Source organism: Chiloscyllium plagiosum, unplaced genomic scaffold (genome assembly GCF_037043375.1).
Source record: "Chiloscyllium plagiosum isolate Xiang-an unplaced genomic scaffold, Cpla_swu_hap1 HiC_scaffold_16, whole genome shotgun sequence".
NCBI classification, from domain to species: Eukaryota; Metazoa; Chordata; class Chondrichthyes; order Orectolobiformes; family Hemiscylliidae; genus Chiloscyllium; species Chiloscyllium plagiosum.
The window spans coordinates 78,541,632-78,566,052 of record NW_028270154.1 but is presented as its reverse complement, the minus strand read 5'-3'; the positions used below and the strand labels follow the sequence as shown (position 1 = coordinate 78,566,052).

Below are 24,421 nucleotides of genomic sequence, written 5' to 3'. Positions count from 1 at the left end.
GAAGGCACCTGCCGGGCTTGCTGTGTTTTTACATTGCCAATCAACATGTTAAAAGTATAACTTACTTAATAGCCAACATGGATTTTTGATCGTACTTGAGTTCGTGACCTTGTATGGCATGAGGGAAGTACGGTTTTGCTTTGGGAGCCTTTTTATTAGCATTTTTTGTTTCAGTTCATGTTCTCTTGTAAAATAGTGACCTTCAATCTGACACAGTTTTAACAGGCATGCTCACAAGGAAGGTCAGGGATCAATTTTGATGCAGATCAACTGGAGGTGGGGAGTGATCTCCAGTAGCTCATTGATGTAATTCCTGTTTTTAGATAGAATGCTGCACAGAGCAGAGGGTTCCAAGTTTGAGTCCCCAGTCTGTGCTGAGGGAAGTAATTAGCAACAATTGGGGAGTGTGAGATGGCTAGCTTCAGGCAGTTGTCATGAGCTGTCCTAGTTGCTGTGATGAAGTAGCACATGACTGAGGTATGCAAGCGCTGCTGCCACCTATGGAACTGCACACCAGTCAGAAAGTTGTACTGGAGGGGGAAACACGAAAAAGAAAAACATTTGATCAGATTGCATTGTTGTATCTTAGGAAAGAAAATAATGCTGGAAAAATGTGTTTGCAATCAGCAAACATTGATTTCAGTTAGTCTTTGCACACTGCCATAAATGTCACTGGAATCTGTGTACAGAGGAACCTCGATTATCCGAAGGACACAGGCCGGGACTATTTAATTCAGTTAATCAAATGTTGGATGACATAGTTTAGCCAAGCATTGGGACCTTGCGATCTTGCTGAATAATCTGAAATTTGGATTATTGAATACCGGATACTATTATCTTTACAAGTGAGAAATTGTGTGTCCTGAAGGAGATGCTAGTTTGCAGAAATGAATAGAACTGAGCAAGATACTTAACCTTTGCTTAATACTACTCACTTCAAATAAACAAGATATTGGTTGGTGGGTTATCTTCCAGGTACTAATGTGTTCCTTCTGATCTGAATTAAATGGCAAAAATATCTCTGTTCTGTCTTTTTGTTAATTTATTGTATTTTTTAATTACCTAAACTTGTTAAGAGTTTTCCTAATCATAACAGCTCACAGAGTGGAAATCCTAAAACTGTAGATGCTGGAAATGTGAAACAAAAACAGATTTTGCTGTGTCGATGGAATACCTCCAGCATTTTCTGCTTTTGTTTCCGATAGATTAGACTGTCACTTGAGTTGTGATATGAACTTGGTAATTCTGCTTGTTTGAGAGTCTATTGAGAAAGTGAGTGAGGTACCTGAAGATTTTTTTTGTAATAACTTTGAACCTTAGTAACTTGTTCGCTTGATGTGGTTGTCAACTGCAAAGGTAAAGAACTCTTGTTTATTGATCTTGGTGGTATCTGGTGAGCTGTGCTATAGAACACGTTTGTGGACACTGGGTGAGGACAGGATCATTGGTGTTAACAGAATTAACAATGTTGAGATTGAATGATGAACAATAACCACTGGATGTCATAGTCTTGGAGAGTGGCAGGTATCTATGAAATCGCTGCCAGGAGGAGGAGGACAGGAAAACAAAACTCTGAATTTGTAACTGTCAATAACAGTAAGATAACACATGCAGTATAATCTATAAATTATGTCAAATCTGTCATTTTATTTCCTCTGATAGGATGGCACACCAACAAGCGTTGCGATTCCGTGGTCCAGCACCTCCAACAAATGCAATGCTACGAGGTCCACCACCACTTCATGTACGCCCACCTCCTCCACCATTTGCGATGATGAGAGGACCCCCACCCCGTCCTCCTTTTGGGCGACCACCATTCGATCCTAGTATGCCACCAATTCCACCACCACCAGGAGGAATTCCACCACCTATAGCTCCACCACATTTACAGGTAGGAGGTACAGAGGATAAAGTTAAAATACATTTTTCTGTCTTCAAAGACCTGTAGCTTAGTTGCAGTTTTGAATGGTTCCCTTTTAATTTCACATGTTTGTCAGGTCATGGTCTCAGCTATATAGAATAATATTTTTGTTTATATAATAGATTGGAGAGAATGTATGAAATACTTCCAAAGAGTAAATGCTGCAGACAGTTTTATTGCTTATATTCAAATTGCAATGCAGTCAGCTGTAGTTATTGTTTTTTATGATTATCCAGTGAACTCTTTGACAAACAGTATTTGGTTGGATCCAGGATAAGGGCTGTGTCAAGCTAGACTGTGATACCCTTCATGAATTCCATTGGGCTGCCTTTGATCCCTTTGTTGGTTCATGCAGGAAAAAATGGCCAATTGGATGTGTTCCCAGTGGACATAATGCTCTTTGTGTGAGCCATAACTCCACACAAGTTAATCCCTTAAAAGGTGGAGAAGTAAACATTAAAATCATAATTACAAATGGTGAATTAATTTGAGAACAGAGTTTGGATGCAGAATTATGAAAGATTAACCACGTGCTGGAAAATCCATGTATCCTGTTTCTCTGAGCTTTGTGGTCTTAATTTTTCTTGTCCTTCTGCTGTGTTATACTTTTCCAGTTTCTGAACCTATTGCCTTTAATCAAGATGCAGTTTTTTCATATCTCTGAGTTGGTTTAGCTTATGATTACCCTCACAGTCAGGACTAAGTTGCTTGAACTATTTGAAGCTTGATTACTGTCACTGATGTGTGTCTTTGTTTAACGAGAATATCACTTAACTGCATTTTCTAACTCTGAGCAGCATAATGTGCAGTTCTCCATTTCACAGGTTACCTCTGCAACCTTGCTGAATGCATTCCTATGTGTTACTTTGACAGTAACAAAATCTGCCATCCTGGTCATTGGCCCTTATCTGCCACATATCTCCACTTGCTTAGTTGAAGCACTGGAGATAGAAGAACATCTGGTACACAACTAATTCATCTATCTTTCTTGACTTGTGGATGTACTTTCACAAAGTCTTTGTGTTTTTGAATCTGGAGTATGCAGGAGCCTTGGTTAGAAACAAAAACTGCAGATGCTGGAATCCAAGGCAGACGAGCAGGAGGCTGGAAGAACGTGGCTAGCCAGACAGCAACAGGAGGTGGAGAAATCAACATTTCAGGTGTAACCCAATGAAGCAAACTTGCTACTACAGTTTTAGGTAAAAATCATACAGCAGCAGGTTATAGTTCAGCAGGCTTATTTGGAATCACTAGCTTTCGAAGTGCTGCTTCAACGTCAGGTGGTCATGGAGCAGAATCATAAGACAAAGACTTTATAGCAACAGGATTGCAGTGTCATGGAACGTAATATTAAACAAATTTAGCTTACGTCTTTCATCTTTTAGAATGACCATGTTAGTTTCAATTCCTTCAGATGTAAATCCTAGTGCTTTTATAAAGTTACATTCATAAGATAGCTTTTAACAGTATGTGTCATCTCAACTCAGATGATGCATTGAAGGTGTTAACCTAAAGTCTGTCTGTGTCCCAATGTTCGGTCAGACTGATTCTGTTTCTGAAGTGGAGGTTACAGAAACCTGGATTTATGACGTTTTTGAGCAAAATAAAATGTAATTCTGTAAGTACAAATTCACCCCACAAACATGTGTGTGTGTGCGCACTCAGGGTAGACCGAGTGAGTGTGTGCGTGTGGGGGTGAGAGTGTCTGTGAGAGAGCGTGTTTCTGTATGTGAGTGTAATGGGGTAAAGTCTGTGAACGGGTGTGTGTGTGGATGAGAGTGTGGGGGTGTTTGTGTGAGCATATAAAAGAGGGTCTGCGTGAGTGTGTGTGTGTCTGAAAGTGTGTGTATGTATACACGCACGCTTGTGTGTGTGTGAGAGAGTGTATAGTGTGGTGGGGTGCGGTTGAAGCTATCCCTATGAGTACTGAACTTGGCTATCAGCCTCTGCTTGGCCACTTTGCGTTGTTGCGTGTCCTGAAGTCTGCTTTGAAGGATGGTCACCTGAAGGTCCAAGGCTGAATGTCCTGGACTCCTGAAGTGTTTCCCCCACTGGGAGAGAACACTCCTGGCTGGTGATTGTTGTACTGTGTCCATTCATCCACTCTATCGGTCTCGATTGCACTCTAAGGCGCTCGCTCGCTCGCGCTCTCTCTCTCTCTCTCTCTCTCTCTCTCTCTCTCTCTCTCTCTCTCTGTCTCTCTCTCTGTCTCTCTGTCTCTCTCTCTGTCTCACACACAGAGACACACACGTATAGGTTTGTGGGTTCAATTTGCGCTTGCAGAATTACATTTTATTTTTTCTGAAAAACTGCATAAATCCATGTAAGATTCTGTAACTCCCACTTCAATAATAGAATCAGTCTGACTTAACATTGGGACACAGACAGACTTTAACTTCACACCTTCAATGCATTACCTTAGCTGAGATGACACCGATTGTTAAAAGGTGAAAGTAAAGATAGCAGATGGTGGAGATCAGAGTAGAGAGTGTGCCGCTGGAAACGAACAGCAGGTCAGGCAGCATCCGAGGAGCAGAAAAATCGACGTTTTGGGCAAAAGCCCTTCATCAGGAATGAGGCTGTGAGCCAAGAGGGTGGTGAGATTAATGGGAGGCGGTGGGGCTTGGGGAAAAGTTAGGTGAGAGTGCAATAGGCAGATGGAGACTGGGGAAATGGTGATAGATCAGAGAGGAGGCTGGAGCGGATAGTTGGGAATGAAGATGGACAGGTCATGAAGGCATTGTCGAGTTGGAAGGTTGGAACTAGGATAAGGTGGGGGAAATGAGGAAACTGGTAAAATCTACATTGATGCTGTGGGGTTGTAGGGTCCCAAGGGGGGAGATGAGGTGTTGTTCCTCCAGGTAGTCAAAGGGGAGCATAAAGTGTATTTGAGTTTGCAAAAGTCAAGGTGTCACAAAAAAAATTAATGGTGTTGGGTATAATAACATGGATAGAGGATTGGCAAGCCATTCGGAAGCAGAATAGGATAAATTGGTCGTTTTCAGGTTAGCAGCATGTCGTCAGTAGAACTTAGGGTGGTGGTGCTGGGGCATCAGCTATTTTCAATCAATATTAGTGACTTTGATGGAAGGGCTGACTGTTTTCTCAATACATTTACTGACAGATAGAAAGATGGGCTGAAAAGCAACTTGTGAGGAGGATTCAGAGGGTTTGCAAAAGGATTTAGATATGTGAATTGAGTGTCTCAAAATCTGGCAGATTATAATGTGGGAAAATGTGAAATTTCTAGTTTGACAGCAAGAATAGAAAGTGAGAGAAACTGTAGAACTTTGTAATGCAGAACTTTGTAATACAGAGCATTTGTCCTTCGACATAAACAACAAAATGTTGGCATGCAGATGCAGCAAGTGGAACATGTTATATTGATCCTCAATGCAAAAAGGATAGTGTATAAGTTTGTTAAGACTTGTTCCAGCTGTATATCATGTTGGAGAGCCGGCTCGTAGAATGTTGTGCTCAATCTTTGCGTCTTTATTTGAGGAATATGCTTGCATTGGAAGTGGTTCAAACAATGTTCCGTTGTCTGATTCATGGGAGGAATGGGTTGTCTTACAAAAAGGTTTGAATAGGATCTGTACCCATGGGGACGGTATAAGCTGCATAGTTGAGCATCTGCTCAAATGGTCCATGCGTTGGATGCATTAAGTTGCGGTTCCAAAGATCCATGCAGTAGCAGGAAAATAAGAAAGAATTAGAGGTAGCATACTTTGATTTTCGAAGGTGTTAAGTTCTTTTTTTCTTGGATTCTTACACACTTGATACAGCTGCAACACACCAACTTCTGTGAACGACAACCAAATTTTATTAAGCACAGTACAGTACAAGCTTTGGAGAAACCCTGAATAGTCCTCGCCATGCTTGTGAGGCATGTTCAGGGAAGCTCCCTCTGAAGAAAGGAAACAGTCCTTCCTTTGTACAAAATGTTTACATCATAGTTAGTTAGTAATGTCCACAAGACAACCCCTCAGCCATACTCCTCCACAGCGGTGGAGCTTAAAGAGTAACTGATTATCTTATTGAAATGTAATGTAGGATAAAGTGAATGTTGAGAATATGCTGCACCCCAATTCTGACCAATCAGAATCTACCTGCATGGTTTGAGAATTAGGATTGACAGTTAACACCTGGTGCTCCTGCGAGGAGGTTGAGCAATTCATCAACTTCACCAACACATTCCACCCCGACCTTAAGTTCACCTGGACCATCTCTGACACCTCCCTCCCCTTCCTGGACCTCTCCATCTTCATTAATGACAACCGACTTGACACTGACAATTTTTACAAACCCACAGACTCCCACATCTACCTGGATTACACCTCTTCCCACCCTACCTCCTGCAAAAATGCCATCCCAATTCCTCCGTCTCCGCCGTTTCTGCTCCCAGGAGGACCAGTTCCACCACAGAACACACCAGATGGCCGCCTCCTTTAGAGACCGCAATTTCCCTTCCCATGTGGTTAAAGATGCCCTCCAACGCAGCTCGTCCACGTCCCACCCCTCCAACCATAACAAGGATAGACCCCCCCGGTGCTCATCTTCCACACTACCAACCTTCGCATAAACCACGTCATCTGAAGACATTTCTGTCACCTCCAAACGGACCCCACTACCAGGGATATATTTCCCTCCCCACCCATTTCCGCTTTCTGTAAAGACCATTCCCTGCATGACTACCTGGTCAGGTCTACGCCCCCCCTCCCCCCAACAACCCACCTTCCCTTCCTGGCATCCTCCCCTGCCACCGCAGGAGTTCAAAACCTGCGCCCACACCTCCTCCCTCACCTCCATCCAATGCCCCAAGGGAGCCTTCCACATCCATCAAAGTTTTACCTACACATCCACCAATATCATTTATTGTATCCGTGCTCCCGATGCGGTCTCCTCTACATTGGGGAGACTGGATGCCTCCGGGACACCCGCACCAATCAACTAGACAGCCCTGTGGCCCAACATTTTAACTCCCCGTCCCTCTCAGCTGAGGACATGGAGGCTGTGGGCTGCCTCCACCGCCACTCCCTCACCACCTGATGCCTGGAGGAAGAACGCCTCATCTTCCGCCTTGGAACACTTCAACCCCATGGCATCAATGTGGATTTCACCAGTTTTCTCATTTTCCCCTTCCCCCACCTCACACCAGCTCCAACCTTCCAGATCAGCACTGCCCTCATAACCTGTCCTACCTGTCCATCTTCCTTTTCACCTATCCACTCCACCTTCTCCCCCCCCCCCCCCCCCCAACCTATCACCTTCATCCCCACCCTCATTCACCTATTGTACTCTATGCTACTTACCCCCCCTCTCATTTATCTCTCCACTCTGCAGGCACACTGCCTCATTCCTGATGAAGGGCTTTTGCCCGAAACGTCGATTTTCCTGCTCCTCGGATGCTGCCTGACCTTCTGTGCTTTTCCAGCACCACTCTAATCTAGTTAACTGTCCTTGCTTTATCTCCAGAGCAGTGAGTTCTGGAGAACAGGCAGGTAAATGAATTTAATGTGAAATCCAATACACGTTGACCATACTGAAAGACAAATGGATCAACTCCTACTTCACGTGAACTTTTGATCTTCACAAAAAAGTTCACTGCTGCTGATAAGAGAAATATGTTGCCAATGGTTTCCTCTTTGCACTTATTGAATTGAATTTATTGTTACGTGTACTGAGGCACAGTGAAAAGCTTTGTCTTGTGAGCAATACAGGCAGACCACGTAGTTAAATAGCATAGATAGTAAATAATAGGTAAACAGCGGGAAAAACGAAAACACAGGTACAGGCTAATGCTAAGAGTTTGAAAGTCCATTCAGTATTCTAACAACAGTAGGGTAGGAACTATCGTGAAACCGGCTGGTTCCTGTGTTCAGGCTTTGTATCTTCTCCCTGATGGCAGAGGTTGTTAAAAAACGTTGCCAGGGTGGGGTGGATCTTTGAGAATACTGGCGACCTTTCCTTGACCGTGGGCTTGGTGGATAGATTCTGCAAATGGGAGGTTGGCCTTTGTGATTGTCTGAGCCAGTTCACCACTCTCTGTAACCGTCTCCAATCTTGAATCGTACAATTGCGATACCATGTGGTGATATATTCAGACAGAATGCTCTCAATGGCACACGTATAAAGTTGGCAAGGGTATTTGCTGTCATGCCAAATTTCCTCAGCTGCCTGAGGAAGAAGAAGCATTGTCAGGTAATGTGGTAGAAACAGAAGGCAATGGGAATCTAATTATGGTTGAGCGGGAGGGGAAAATGAAAGCTCCAGTGCATGGCATGGGACACATGAGAACCCTGGCAAATAGTGTGAGTTTTTGGGGTGGGAGAGAATGTCAGTTAAAGAACCACCCTGATTTTTTTGGAACTGGGAGCTGCATTGTCTGAACAGACACCATGATCTGTGGAAAATTGCAAGAATGGAACAGACTTGTTTAAAGGCCTGACAATGTAACTATGGGAGACAAGATAATTGTGAGAGTCAGTGGCTGATTAGTTGATCACTTAAACATAACTCTATCAGTCTCATACCTGAAATTTAAAGAGCTAAGTTTAAAGGAAAGCTGATCTGTGTGGAGAAACATGATCAAGAGAAGATACTTTGGGGTTAATATAGATATTAGAAATCCAGAGGTATCTCTGTTCAACCACTAGATCTGAGGATTAGGGAAACTATTTCAAGTTAATGTTATCAAAAGAGTAATGAATAGTCTAGCACTGATTTTTTTTTTCAGTCAGGTTGTTTTCATGTGATATAATTTTTCAAATGAGCATTGTGGAACAGAAATCATGCTAAGTTTTAAAAGAAGAACTTGTATTAGTAATAAATAGAATTTGGGATTATTGTTCGAAAATTTGATTGAACTCATTCTTGTAATTCATTTCATTGCTGATTCCTAGCCTAGTTGTGCATTATATTTCCCAACATTGCATTTCTTATTTAAAATTGTATTTTGCTCCCTTTAATATTACATAGTTCAGTAAATGATGCATTCAACAAATTGAGTTCACCAGTTACATGGAAAATTGTCCACAATTCAGTTCAGTGACTTAAATGTATTGACTAGGAGGGTGCAATAAAATTATCGTATGAAAGCTGAATGTTTTATAATCTTGAGCATAAATTCTCTCAAACAGTAATCACCTCTTTGGGGAATGTCTCATTGCCAAGAATGGGCACCATGATTTTCCACCAGATATCAATATTGCCCACTTGTCAGAATCATAGAATTTGAGGAGGTCTTCTGGTCAGTTTGTCCATGTTGCATCTCTCAGAAGATAGTTCATTTAGTTTAACTCTTGCTGTCTCCCTGTAACCCTGTAAAAATGTACTTATTTTCTGTCTGCTTACCTTGCTAGGAGAAAGTGAGGACTGCAGATGCTGGGAATCAGAGCTTAAAAATGTGTTGCTGGAAAAGCGCAGCAGGTCAGGCAGCATCAAAGGAGAAGGAGAATCGACGTTTCGGGCAGAAGCCCTTCCTGCGGTTTTCCAGCAACACATTTTTAATGCTTAACTTGCTGGCTTGTAAAAGCCATGGTTGTTTCTACTCCTCCAGAGTTGAAGGTAGTGCATTCCAAATCCAACACACTCACTGGAAAGATGTTTTCCTTTGTATGCCATTGGTTGTTTTGCGCTAGGTTATTGTATTTTGTTTCCCATTCTCCCCCACTCTCTTTCCCCCCCCTTTAAAAAGAAGAATGTTTTTATTATTTTCATACCAAAGTAGATACATCTGTAATTTTTAGTTAGCATTCGATCTACCAAATTTTGCTCAGTGCCAGCCTCCCCGAATCTTCTTGAAGAATCTTTGCTGCATCCTCGCCATTCTCCTCACTTCCACCTAGTTTTGTCATCTACAAACTTGCCTTTCATAAATCCCTGCTGATTCTGTCTGATCTTGTCACTGTTTTCCAAGTATAGTTCTTTTCCACCTTTTATTCTGGACTCTGACATTTACTCACTATGGATGTCAGGCTAAGGATCTAGAATTCTCTGTTTTCTCTCTGTTTCATTTTCTAAATAGTTAACATTAGTTATGCTGTAATCAAAAGGAACAGCTTCTTTAATCTGCCACATAACTGAAGTCCTTTATTCCTGAATTTGTTCTCCTAAATTCCTCCTGCACACCTTCTAAATCTTTGTTAACCAGTCAACGCTCGTGACTACCAATCAACGCTTTCATCACTGTTGGAATCAGGACTTTGATTTAATTTTGTCTCAGAAAATCTCAAGATATCACATGTTTCTACTTCTTACCTGTGCAGAGAATTGGACACACTGCTCCATTTCAGGCCCAACTTGAGTTATATAAAAAATGCAACAGAACTTCCTTTCATTTGTATTCTGTGAATCCCAAGATGTCATATTTCTTTTATAATCACTTTGTCACCCTGCTCTTCCACCCTCAACAACTTCCGGGCGCGTGTACATACGTACGCGCACATACACACACACACTTGGGCTTCAGTTCTGCACCCCTTTAGAATTCGATACATTATATTTGTTGGCCTTTTGTTTTGTATCAAAGTACATTTACAGGTGAAATTCAGTGCAGTGAAACATGAAGTCATGCATCATTCCATCCCACCAGCCCATGTCCTCAAGAAGCCTATTCTTATCCTCCTCGCAGTTATTATTTAAGATTGGATTAGATTAGATTCCTTACAGCGTGGAAACAGGCCATTTGGCCCAACAAGTCCACACCAACCCTTCAAAGAATAATCCAACCTCTGACTAATACACATAACACACTATGGGCAATTTAGCATGATCAGTTTACCTGACCTGCACATGTTTGGACTGTGGAAGGAAGCTGGAGCACCAGGAAGAAACCCACGCAGACACAGGGAGAATGTGCAGTTGTCCGAAGTTGGAATCAAACCTGAGTCCCTGGTGCTGTGAGGTAGCAGTGGTAACCACTGAGCCACCATGCCGTCCTCTTTGTGAACTTTTTGATCATCTGCAAATTTTCAAGGTGTCTCATCAACCCAAGTCATCAATATGTATCAAAAGAAGCAGTATTCAAGTACTAACCCCGAAGAATCCTGCTGTTTCTCTTCCTTTCTCAAAAATTGCAATAAAATATGACTCTTGTCTGCAATTTTGTATTTGTCCTGCCACTGTCCCTTCTATTCCATGGGCTTCAACTTGGACAGAACACCAGAGTAATGTTCAATATGAGATCAATATTGCTTTCTTGTGATTTCGAACAAGTTTTGTTGGGCTTACTAAATTTTGTTTCGACTGTTAATGCCACTGTCTCCCTTCTAACGTGCGCTCGTGTTAACCAATCAACTCTTTCATCACTGTTGGAATCAGGACTTTGAATTTAATTTTGTCTCAGAAAACCTCAAGATAGCACATGTCTAAACTTTTGTTCTTAGCAACCATCTTCAGTATTTTCAAGTTGTCATTCAATTGTTTTCAAAGATTTTCTCAAGTTTGAATATGTTCCATGGCTTATCTGAATGTCTGCGTAGTGACGCTCTGAGTGCATGGGAGCAACAGGTGATTTTGCCATTGAAATCCCCATTTGCTCAGGACAATTCACTTTCCGGTCTGGCTAATCCAAGAAAAGTCACAATGAGGAGTGAAGTGGAGTAAAATGGTGAGGAGCTGCTCCTCGTAGAGTGGTTACCCTGTACACTGTTGCTGATGGTCTCATAATAACCCTATTGGCAATATGGATGGTAAACAATTTGCAATTGAAAGAGCAGCCAATCTTCCAAGTAAATGCATGCACAGAAAAAGGAGTTGCTGAAGGAGCGGTGTGCTAAGCAATGTATGGACTGAGGAGAACGCAGCCATAGGTAGAAATCCAGTTGAGATAAAAGGTCTCTGAACTCGACATTAGTTCTGCTTTTCTCTCCACAGGTGCTCTTAGACCTGCTAAGTTTTTTGAACACTTGTGGTTTTAAACTTTCCTGACTTGGAGGCTTTGCAAATTCTAGGGACCTAAAACTTCTGAAATGACTGGTTCCACTGAACTGAGTTTGGTAAAACATTGATTTCTCCACAAGGATAATCTATGGGAAGTTGGTGGCGTAGTGGTCATATCGCTGGAATTGTAAACCAGTTATATTTATTGGAACAAGTGTTCATATCCCACCATGGCAGAGGGTGGAATTTGAATTTAATAAAGAAAATCTAGAATGAAAAGCTAGCACAATGGTGACCATTTAATCATTGTTCATTATTGTGAAAACCCACTTGTTCACTCATGCCATTTAGGAAATAAAATCCACCATCTTTACCTGGTTTGGCAGATATGTGACTCCAGACTCAGCAATGTGGTTGATTCTTAACTGCTCTCTGCTTTCACAGCCAGAGTTGCTCATATCGCATGAAGGAATTGAAACTTGTAAAATAAATGTTGTGTACTGACTGTTCCGAAGTTAAATTTTATCTAATTGCTTGAATGTTTTTATTCTGCTAGTCATAACCTTAACATATGAATCTTATTCATAAACATTGATGGGTTTGTCCCAGGCACCCTATTACTCCTCTCATACTTTCTTAAAAACAGTTTCACAGAAGTGACCTATGTTTATCTGCCTGTGTTTTAAATTCCAAATCTGAATTTATGTATATTAAAATCTTTTCCTCACAGGACAGATTTTTAATTTGTCTTTTTATCAATGCACAGGACAACGGATTATGAAATGCCTGCTGCCAGTTGGTTTGCAGTATGTAAGCAAATGTCATGTTGCACCAATTTACTCCTTTTTTGCTATCATTTTAAAACTCCTGTCAACTTTCACACTGGTAGAATTCTGCCTGAGTTTGGCCTCTGATTTGTTATTAAAATTCTAGAACTCAATATGACTATGATAGGACTTTCAGTACAGAGTTGTTCCACATTAATCATCTCCAGCACTCACTGAGAGTTGAAATTTGTAGTTTTACAGCATTTAGAAACTGCATCTGTTTTAATGTGGCTCCATTAATATTGCAGTTGACAGCTATTAACAGATTTGGAAAAAGTTGTAATGTGAGCAGATGGCCTATGAGCTATGTTGACTGCATGTCTCATTTGCACCTCTTAAATACTTCAATTAACAATTAGAAAATGGCTCATAGAGATGCCATTTAAGATCTTCCTTTGTAAAATGTTAACATCTGAGGAAGTTGCAACACAATTATCTCTTTTTTAAAATCTTGCACTACAAGTAGCACACATTTTGATACATGGTGAATTATAGCTGAAAATGTGTTGCTGGAAAAGCGCAGCAGGTCAGGCAGCATCCAAGGAGCAGGAGAATCGATGTTTCGGGCATGAGCCCTTCTTGAGGAATGAGGAAAGTGTGTCCAGCAGGCTAAGATAAAAGGTAGGGAGGAGGGACTTGGGGGAGGGGTGTTGGAAATGCGATAGGTGGAAGGAGGTCAAGGTGAGGGTTATAGGGCGGGGTGGGGGGCGGAGAGGTCAGGAAGAAGATTGCAAGTTAGGAAGGCGGTGCTGAGTTCGAGGGATTTGACTGAGACAAGGTTGGGGGAGGGGAAATGAGGAAACTGGAGAAATCTGAGTTCATCCCTTGTGGTTGGAGGGTTCCTAGGTGGAAGATGAGGCGCTCTTCCTCCAACCGTCGTGTTGCTATGGTCTGGCGATGGAGGAGTCCAAGGACCTGCATGTCCTTGGTGGAGCGGGAGGGGGAGTTGAAGTGTTGAGCCACGGGGTGGTTGGGTTGGTTGGTCCGGGTGTCCCAGAGGTGTTCTCTGAAACGTTCCGCAAGTAGGCGGCCTGTCTCACCAATATAGAGGAGGCCACATCGGGTGCAGCGGATGCAATAAATGATGTATGTGGAGGTGCAGGTGAATTTGTGGCGGATATGGAAGGATCCCTTGGGGCCTTGGAGGGAAGTAAGGGGGGAGGTGTGGGCGCAAGTTTTGCATTTCTTGTGGTTGCAGGGGAAGGTGCCGGGAGTGAAGGTTGGGTTGGTGGGGGATGTGGACCTGATGAGGGAGTCATGGAGGGAGTGGTCTTTTCGGAACGCTGATAGGGGAGGGGAGGGAAATGTATCCCTGGTGGTGGAGTCCGTTTGGAGGTGGCGGAAATTACGACGGATGATACGCTGTATATGGAGGTTGGTGGGGTGGTAGGTGAGGACCAGTGGGGTTCTGTCCTGGTGGCGATTGGAAGGGCGGGATTCAAGGGCAGAGGAGCGGGAAGTGGAGGAGATGTGGTGGAGGGCATCATCGATCACGTCTGGGGGGAAATTGCAGTCTTTGAAGAAGGAGGCCATCTGGGTTGTACGATATTGGAACTGGTCCTCCTGGGAGCAGATGCGGCGGAGACGAAGGAATTGGGAATATGGGATGGCATTTTTACAGGGGGCAGGGTGGGAGGAGGTGTAATCTAGGTAGCTGTGGGAGTCAGTCGGTTTATAGTAAATGTTTAGTAAATGGTGAATTATACCCATGCGCTGTCCTTGGAGATTTAATTCCTCAAAGATTATTTTAAGGCTTTTCTATTGAGGTAAAATCGAAAGGTATTGTCATCTGATCAAAACTGTAGGTTATCGAAAGCCTATAACACTAAAGCTTTAGAAGCAGATTATAGGGTATTTAGCCCATTGAATCTGCAGTTCCATGGAATGAGATCACTGCTGATCTGTTCGTCATCAATTCCACTTTGTTGCATTAACCTGATCACCTTTGATCCCATTACCAGTTAAAAGTTGATCTCAGCCTTGAATATGCTTGATGTAGCCTCAACAGTCGTGTGCACTAAAGAATTCCACCAATTAACTACACATTGAGAAAAGAAATTCCTTATCTATTTTGAATGGGGAGACATTATTATCACTAATAATAATCTGGAATTACAAATCTACTGATGATCATGAAGCTATTGTCGATTTTCAGAAAAACCTATCTGGGTTCACTAATGTCCTTCAGGGAAGGAAATCTGCTATCCTCACCTGGTCTGGCCTACGTTTGCTCTAGACGCACAGCAATGTGGTTGACTCTCAGTTGCCCTCTGAAATGGCCTGAAGGTGGGTTATACCTGAAATGCTGATTTCTCCACCTCCTGATGCTGCGTGACTTGCTGTGTTCTTCCAGCCTCCTGCCTGTCTACTTCGGATTCCAGCATCTGCAGTTTTTTTTGTCTCTGAAATGGCCTAGCAAACCATTCACTTGTCCCAGTTGCTACAGAGTCTTAAAGAAGTGAAACCACATGGATCACCTGGCTTTGACCTAAGCACGGGAAAAGAGAATGGCAGAAATAGTCCTGTAGACCCTGGAGAGTCCTCCTCTCTAACATCTGGAGGTCTAGTGCCAAGATTGGGAGAGTTGTCTCACAGACAAGTAAGCAACAGCCTGACATAGTCATACTTACGAAATCGTACCTGACAGACAATGTCCCAGACACCACCATCACCATCTCTGGATTGTCCTGTCTCACTGGCAGGACAGACCCAACAGTGGTGCTGCCATTGTGGCATACAGTCGGGAGGCAGTTACTGTGGGAGTCCTCAACATTGTTTCCATACCTCATGAAGTCTCTTGGCTTCTGATTAAAGATGGGCAAAGAAAATGCCTGCTGATTGCCACGTAACTTCCTCCCTTGGCCAACGAATTGGAATTCCTCCATGTTGAGCAGCACTTAACATACTGAGAATGGCAAGCGCACAAGCTGCACTCTGGATGGGGAATTTAGTGTTCACCACCCAGAGTGGCTCGGCCACAGTACTACTGGTGAAGTCGGTCAAGTTCTAAAAGACATAGCTGCTATACTAGGTCTCTAGCAAGTGGTGAAGGAACCAGCAAAAGGGAAAAACCTCATCCTTACCAATCTGCTGGCTGCAGATGTGTCTGTCCACCACGATATTGGTAAGAGTGATCACTGCACAGTCCATATGGAGACAAAGTTCTACCTTCGCGTTAAGAATAACTTCCATCCTGTTGTGTGGCATTATCACAGAGATAAATGGGACAGACTTTGAACAGATCTAACAACTCAAGACCAGGTATCCATGAGGTGCTGTGAACCATCAACAACAGCAGAATTGTAGTCCAGCACAATCTGTAACCGCATGGCCTGACCATATCACCCACTCACCCATTACCATCAAGCTCGGGGCTCAACTATGGTCCAGTGGAGAGTTAATAAGGGCATTCCAGCACCAGGCTTACCTGAAAACAAGGTGTCAACCAAGTGAAGCTACCAAATTTGACTACTTGCATGCCAATACCATAAGCAGCAAATGATAGATTGTTACGTCACGGAGTAATCCCTTCCGCTAACTTGCACACAGAAAAGCTCCAATCGCCTCTTAATCTGTTAAAGTATGAGTGACAGAGAACTACCCAAATGCCACTATTTAAAGAAAAAAATTAACTTTAAAAATTATTCTTTAATTCCAGCAGAGAACATTAAACAATAACTATCTATAATTGTAAGCCTCCTTTGTTTTAACGATTTATCTACCTCCCATTCCATAACAATATACTGATTCGGTAAAGCCCTATAAACTTTGCAGCAAATCAATTTTCAAAACCAGGTATCGCCTTTATATGTTGAACTTCCTCTCTCTCTAGATTTCCCCGGGTCGTCTTCAATCTTCTACTGCAAAGATGTTTCATGTGAAAAAGGTACCTTTTAGGGAGAGGGTCTGCAGGCATCCTATTGATAGCAGTAGGTGCTCTATGTCTTTGGCTAACTGTTCAAAATACCGGCTTTTTATACCCCAAAACATCGGATCATCTCATTGGTGATGTTGTCAAAACAGTCAAACTCAAATTTCATTAGGTTTCAGTATCTTGGGGCTGGTTGAATTCGAATGGTTGTGAGTTATCTGAGTTAACAGCTCCAATGTTACATTTTCACCATTGTCCAGTAACTCTGAGCCTGCACTCAGTCACATGACAGCTTTTCAACTTTAACTCTCTCTTAGAGGTATAGTACAGGCCTTCAATTCCACAACATAGACAGAGATAGCGATCCCAGAAAATCAGATCTAAGCTCTAGTCCTGCCACATCCAGTTGTGAATAGTGGTGAACAGTTAAACGACTGGAGGAGCAATCTCCTTAGATATATCTGTCGTCAATGACGGAAGAGTCCAACACACTGGTGCAAAAGATAAACCTGAAGCTTTCACAGCAATCTTCAGCCTGAAGTGGATGATCCATTTTGATCTCCTCCAGTGGTCCCCAGTATTTACATACCAGTCTTCAGTCATTTCGATTCGCTCCACGTGATATTAAGAAACTGTTTGAGACACTGAATAATGCAAAGGTGATGAGCCCTGACAACATTCTGGCAGTAATACTAAAGATTCTGCTTCAATACTTGCAGCTCCCCTCGATAAGTTGTTCCAGGACAGTTAGAACACTGGCATCTACTTGGCAATATGGAAAGTTTCCTAGGCATGTCCTCTACATAAAAAGCAGGTCAAATCCGACTCCAGCCAATTACCGCCCATCAGTCTACTCTTGATCACCAGTAAAAAGATGGAGAATGTCATGAATAGTGCTATCAAGTCGCACCTGTTCAGCAATAACTTGCTCACTGGCACCCAGTTGGGTTCCGCCAGGGCCAGTCAACTCCTGATGGTTCAAAATTGGAAAAAAGCTGAATTCTAGAATGGAGTGAGCATGACAGTCCTTGACATCAAGGCTGCATTTGACTGAGTGTGACATCAACAAACCATAGCAACCATTGATTTAGTGGGTATGGGGGGGAAAAACTCTTGCAGGTTGGACTTAAACCTACCACATAGGAAGATGGTTGTGATTGTCGGAAGACAGTTGTCATCTCTGCAGGAGTTCCTCAAATTAGTGTCCTTGGCAGAACCATCGTCAGCTGCTTCATCTGTGACCTTCCCTCCAACAAAAATTTAGAAGTGGAGATGTTCAGTACCATTCATTACTCCTCAGATGCTGAAGCAGTATATATTCAAATACAACAAAGTCTGGACAGTATCCAGGTTTGGGCTGTCAAGTGGCAAGTAATATTCACACCACACAAAAGCCAAGCTATGACCTTCTCCAATAGGGGAGAAGCTAACTATCCCTAACATTCACTGAATTACACCCAACCCCCACCACCCCCCCATTAACATCTTGGGGGGGATGGGTGGGGGTGTACCATTGACCAGAAACTCAACTGGACTCACCACATCAACACACGGTGGCTACAGGATGAGGTCAGAGGCCAGGAGTACTACAATGAGTAATTCATCTCTTGATTCCCCAAAGCATGCCCACCATCTCCAAAGCATAAGTCAGGAGTGTGATAGAATATTCACCACTTGCCTAGGTGGACGCAGCTTGACACCATCTGAAACAAAGCAGTTGGCTTCATTGGTGCTGCATCCACAACCATTAATTTGCTCCTGTACTGAGTGTGTAGTATCTACAAGATGCAGCACAGAAAGTGGTCGAAGATCTTTAGACACTAACCTCCAACCCCATGACCACTTGCATCTAGAAAGACAAGGGCAGCAAGTACATGGGAACAACACCACCTTCCAGTTCCCCTCAAGCCATTCACCACCCTGACTTGGAAATAAATCGGCACTCCTTCACTATTGCTTGGTCAAAATCCTGGAATTCCTTCCCACATGGCATTGTGGGTTTTCCGTCAGCATATGGACTGCAACGGTGCAAGAATGCAGCTCACCACCACCTTCTCAAGGGCATATAGGGACAGGATGGCCAGCGAGTAATGCCCACATTCAGCAAATAAAAATTTAAATGAATGATACCTTATTTTGAGACTATGTGCTGTGATCCTAGATTGTCCTACAAGAGGAAACAATATCTTCGAATCTGTCCTGCCAAACCCCAATCAGGATATGTTTAAATAATGTCTCCTCACATTGATCTGATTTCCAATGAACCTCTACCCCTACTGCTAAGTGCGAAAACCTCCATCCAAGGCAGAAAGAACTTGCAGTTATGTGCTGTCACTTATGCTGTCCAGACTGTCTAAAAAGCATTTCACAGCAAAAGATGGAGTTTTTTTTCTGCATAATCTAAATCCATTTGTGCACCAAGTACTTTGTGACAGCAACCTGAACATCTATTGCATTGATGTTGATTGAATTGGTAAGTAGCCAAATTGCCAAAAAGCAGCGTTCATTTTGGCGCCTCATGATAAACAGCACCTCCCATGATTGCTGCTGCTGTGTCAGCCAGGGCTGCAGTCGGCCTTTGTGCCACAGAGCAGTGATGGGAAGTGGAGGTGGAAAAGCAGCTGAGGTTTTCACTTCATTTTGCTGTTTGCTAAAATGTTTTTGTTGGCATCTGAGTAAGATCAAGCTCAACTGAAATTCCACTAAAGATGCGCACACACCCTACCCCCTACTAGAAATAACTATTGAGCCTCAGCTTGTAGAATACTCAATTGGGGAAGTATCAAGAGACAGGAGTTTCAGTGAAACCATGTTCCAGCAGCAATCAGTGCCTTCAGGAGCGGGAGAGAACTTTGAAAATCAAATAAGAAACTTGACTTATTTAACGTGATGATGGCTTCATCAAGGGGAGTAATGACTTAATCACTTTTTATATGTGCTGTTAAACTGTAACGTTATGATTTCCCTGTAGTGGATCTTGGTCTTTTTAGTTTTTGTTACTCTCCTTCCTCCCATCTCCGTCTCACCCCATACTCTGTGCCATGTGGTAAAACATTTTGCTCACTCAATGCTGTCATGCCAGAAGGATGCATCAAAAAAATTCTCTACTGTTCAATAAATGACTGTGACAATGTTGCCTGTTGTGAAGATAATATATTGTATTTCCGTTTTTCTCAACCAGTGGGACGTGAAGGTCATCGAGGTGGGACCTCAAGAATTGACATGCATGCCAAGGAAATGTAGCCACAGGCTGCTTATTAATGTTTCAATGAATATCTTATTTTGATTTGGCTTTAATTTAACAATAAAACTGAGCAAAATCGTTGTAATTTTTAATGTGCTTAAAAATTGTCATTAATAGTTAATATAATATTAATGTGCAAGTAAATATAAAATAGTACTCCTTGGAAAAATGCCCATTTTGTTTATAAACATGGTGAAACCAAGATTTTGAGACAAAGGGAGAACTGATGCTCTGGTTTGCAGATATATTTGACCAGGCAGCAATGGATTTCATTTTTCTTCGGTTGGGATGATCATTGGGAGAAAATAGTTGTGATTTTGATCTTTAGCTGCTTTGTGTGTTGCCATGGCTCTGGATCCAAACATTTATTTGGAAGTGGGGAAGCTAAAATTTTGAAATGGCGTGCAAATTTTACTCGAGCATAATGACTATGAATATGAACAAAACACAAATGGTGTGTCACAAGGCCTCTGCTTTTCCTTAACTTGATGGCAATCCTAGATTATACTGCTTTGTTCTAGGAATCTGTTGGCAAGGTTAGAATTTGAGATTATTTCCTAGATCTCCTCCGAGTGATAATTTGAGAAGGGTCTTGTCAATTGGTTATGTAACTACAGAGGTACTAGAATGAAATGTAATTTCGTCAACATCTGACACCCAGTTATGTATCATTACAAGTTTCAGCCTATAGCCAGTGGGCCAGAAGCTCAGGCAACTCCATTCTGCATGTGTTTTTATTTCTTAATGACTGTTTGTGAAAAATTGAGAGTCTGGATGTTTGGATGGGTTCTTGCTGCATTGATGGCTAAATCCTAAATCAAAACACCAAGAGAATTTTGTGTTGACAGCTTGAAATTTGCCCAAATCAATGAGAGCATTGATTTCAATAGTGTATTTGACCTCTCAAGTCTCTGAGCCACCTAAAACTGCCAGGCTGTACTTCTATCAAGAGTGGTGTTTTGCTTTCCCTTTTCCTCTGCGTGTATATGAAGCTAATGGACGTAAATATGGTCACAACTAAATTCGCTATGGTCACAATTAAATTCGCTACAGTCACTCAATGTTTTTCAGCAATCATGTCCAAACATATGTGTGCATAAATAAATAGGAACTGTGCCATTAATGTATGGCATTGACATGTACCAAGCTGCGTGCGTTGACAGGCCTTTACAGCTGCTGTGGGATGCAAATGCTGGATCTTGTTAAGATCTCATGGCTATGTGCAAAATTTCATCTATTTTTGCTAGTATCTTAGAATTATGCTGCTTTGTTCTATGGGATTTGTTAAGTGTTATCTTTTTGATGGATATTACTTGGACTTCATCCAAGCAACACTTTGTCAAATGTCTTGTTTCGTGCGTTATTTGACCAAGGAGGCATTAGGATGAAACTTAATATTGACATCTTTTGACATGTATGTATGCATTTTCACACTCCTCAAAACTGGATAGGTATTAAAATTGGTAACCTGAGATGTTTTTATTTCCTTCATGAGTTACAAATATTGAAGCCTGTTGAAAGATTCATTGTTGACTCAGCTGTGATTAATTAGAATGCCACAGACAAAGACGGTTGAAATCTGCATGATGTGATCTCATACAAGGGAGTGGAATTTCCCACCAGGATTTGGGAATCTTGATCTTCACATAGGCTTCTTCTTTCCATTTACTGAGAGAACTTCATATCAGAGGGTCACAAGTTATTCTTGAAAATCTGTTTTCTTGCTCAGAACGTTGAGTTGTTTAATTTTTCATATTTGAGAGCCAACAGAGCTGATGTTTTTGATTGTTACGAACCCTTCTACTTTCTTTGCTTGATGTAACAAGACTCTACCAAGCTTTCCAGTCACTTTCCCAGTTTCTGCTGTCCCTTTCTCCCTTTAGTACAATGTTGTGTAATGTTGCACTGTGAAGGAGGCTCCCGAATATGATATTTTGATGGTTACTGAACAATATTCTAGTAGAATGCTGTTTTACTAGCTGAGTGCTGCTCATGGAGGATTTGCTGCATATAGAACTTTGGCTAGAACTTGAGAAAATAATCAGGTTGACTTCTTGTTGAAGTCAATGGTGGGTTTGGTGTCTAACTACCTTTTGTGGCATCTCAAATTCTGCAAGAAAGACTGATTTATGTGTGATGCAAATGATTGGAACATCCTACTTTTTCAAATAGGATCTTTAAAAACAACTGGCACTGTTTCTCTCTCAAGCTGCCAACAAGGCTTCAAGTAATACCAAAATGATATAAACTCACTGTTTACCTCTAGACTGTACATAGAACATTTCCACTGCTGATTTGTTGTTGGAATCACTCACATTAGAGAAGTGACTACAGTAGGAAATAATTCAAGTATATGGGATGACCTGGAAAAGGTGGTGAAGTTCTAAATAGAAGTCCTGTTTTAAACATTTAAATTGACTCCCTCCTTGGTTAGACTTTTCCTAATGTGTCTGTTTCTCTGTATCGGAAATGTGTTTTTGAATGTTTGAGAAAGCAATGCTTTGAACATTGTCCCAACCATGCAATGTATTGAATTAGACAAGCTCAGGTATTCCTGATGTGAAGCAGTGCTCCACAGGAACATTATTGAGGGCTCACTTTGAATATAAAATACAGCTTGGAACTTTAGACAAAGCTTTGCTAATGTTATCTCCATGTAAAACCTGTTCCGAGAGACCTAGGACGCCACTATTATCGAATAAAAATTGACACTGGCTTGAGATAATAGGCACGATGACTGAAAGTTTAGTTGTAAAAGTAGTTTGAAGGAATATCTTAAAGGGAGAGAGAAGATGGGTTTCAGAAAGCATTCTAAAACTAGGATCTTGACAGCTGAGGTACTGATGAGCAGTGAAACTTTAGGATGCGATGAAGTGCGGAGTTGAAGGAATGTAGATTTAGGAGAGTTGCCATTTGCCTTTCTGATGAGATAATCACAGATCTTGGGTTGTTGAATAAGAGCACCCTTTAGAGAGAGCTCAAGACTCATTTTTGCTGATTGTGCACTTCCTTTTAACCTGGCAGGCAATTATTTTTCCTCAGCTAGAAGTTTTCTCCCATCTCCTTATCTGAAATTCTGAAAATGATTGTGCAAATATTTATTATGAGCCACAGATACACAACTATTTATCTGAAATTCCGAAATCTGAATTTTTCTTCTTGGAAAGTGGAGGGTCATTTTGGTGTGCGAACACGAGACCCAACTCCACACCAACTCTAACCACGTCACTCAGGTGTGATGTGGCGGCATGGCCCAGCACTGACAGGCATCAATTGTGTCTCAGCGCTCATGCTATTTACACGTGCATCTGCTGTTAGGTAATTTTAAAAATTTCACTGTGAAAATGTCATTTATTCTGAAATTCAAACAATTCCGAAAAACCAACTGGCCCCAAGGATTGTGTACCTTTCGTACCTTCACATTTAATTTGTTTACAGTAACTGTTAGTGATTCCAAATTTGAGAATTTTGAGAGCTTCATTTAGAATATCACATCTAAAATCGGTCTTTACTTCGTACATTGGGATGCATGCATTTCAGACGATGTTGATTATGTTCAAAAATTGAGTGTGTGCTAATTTTTTTAACCCGAGTACCAATCTCTTTGATAGCTGAAATGTTTTGTGCATTGGTGTTTATCCTCTAACATTTGAAAATCAACAATGGCATGTGATATGTCTAGCTCTCAAATACAGTAACTGAGGTTTTTGTTTGACCCTTGGACTCCATACAGTTACCTAGATATGGAAAATGAAGAGACACTGCACTTCATAGGAAGCAAGGTATTGCTTTGGGTGACATGCTTTGCCTCGATGTCAAACCTGAGGTACAGGGCCAGTGACTTAACAGGATTGTATGCCTTTTGGATCAACAGCCACCCGCAGCTAGTTTGCACCTCCAAAGGTTTCTTGAAACTTAATCTTAAGTTGTAGACTATCGCACCACGTGAAGACCCGTGTATCCGTGCCAGCTTTTTGAATAGAATCCCAACAGTGTGGAAACAGGCTCTTCAGCCCAACAAGTCCACACTGACCCTCTGAAGAGTAACCCACCCAGACCCATTCTCCTATATTTACCCCTGACTAATGCACCTAACCTGGGCATCCCTGAACAGTATGGGCAATTTAGCACGGCCAGTTCACCTAACCTGCTCCAGGAGGAAACTGGAGCACCCGGAGGAAACTCCCGTTATCAAGCACTTATTACTCCAATCCCAAATTCTAGTCCTTAACCTTTTAGGCTATGGTGTTTGAAGTGCACATCTAAATTATTTAAAAACAACTTGAGTTCTTGCCTCCGCCGCCTTTTAGGTAGTGAGTTCCAGATACCCAGCACCCTCTGGTGAATTTTGTTTTCCCTCAAATTCCCTCTAAACCACCTGCACCTTAAAACTGTGCCCTTGGTTATGGAAAAACTTGTGGAAAAAGTTCGTTCCTATCTACTAAATCCATGTCCTTCCAAACTTTGAATGCCTCAGTCAACTTCCCCCTTGTCTTTCTCTGCTCTTATGCAAATAATCCCAGTCTCTCTAGTCTCACGTTAGAGCTGATTTGCTCCAGCTAGGCACCATTCCGGTGAATCTTCTTTACACCCTCACTCATGCAATTACATATTTTCTGTCATGTGGTAACCAGAGCTGCAGACTAATACAGCTGTGATTTATCAAATATCTTAAA

General features: G+C 42.0%; 1 protein-coding gene across 7 annotated transcripts in view; it reads left to right on the top strand.

Annotated features, from left to right (window-relative positions):
• The window catches only part of LOC122556788 (transcription elongation regulator 1), a 109,434-nt gene that overhangs the window by 8,734 nt on the left and 76,279 nt on the right, over positions 1-24,421 (top strand). For all 7 annotated transcript variants that reach the window (XM_087995471.1, XM_043703970.2, XM_043703969.2 and 4 more), the window contains exon 2: positions 1,663-1,891. In XM_087995471.1, the coding sequence (XP_087851597.1) occupies positions 1,663-1,891 (229 nt within the window). The remainder of the gene's footprint in view (positions 1-1,662; positions 1,892-24,421) is intronic.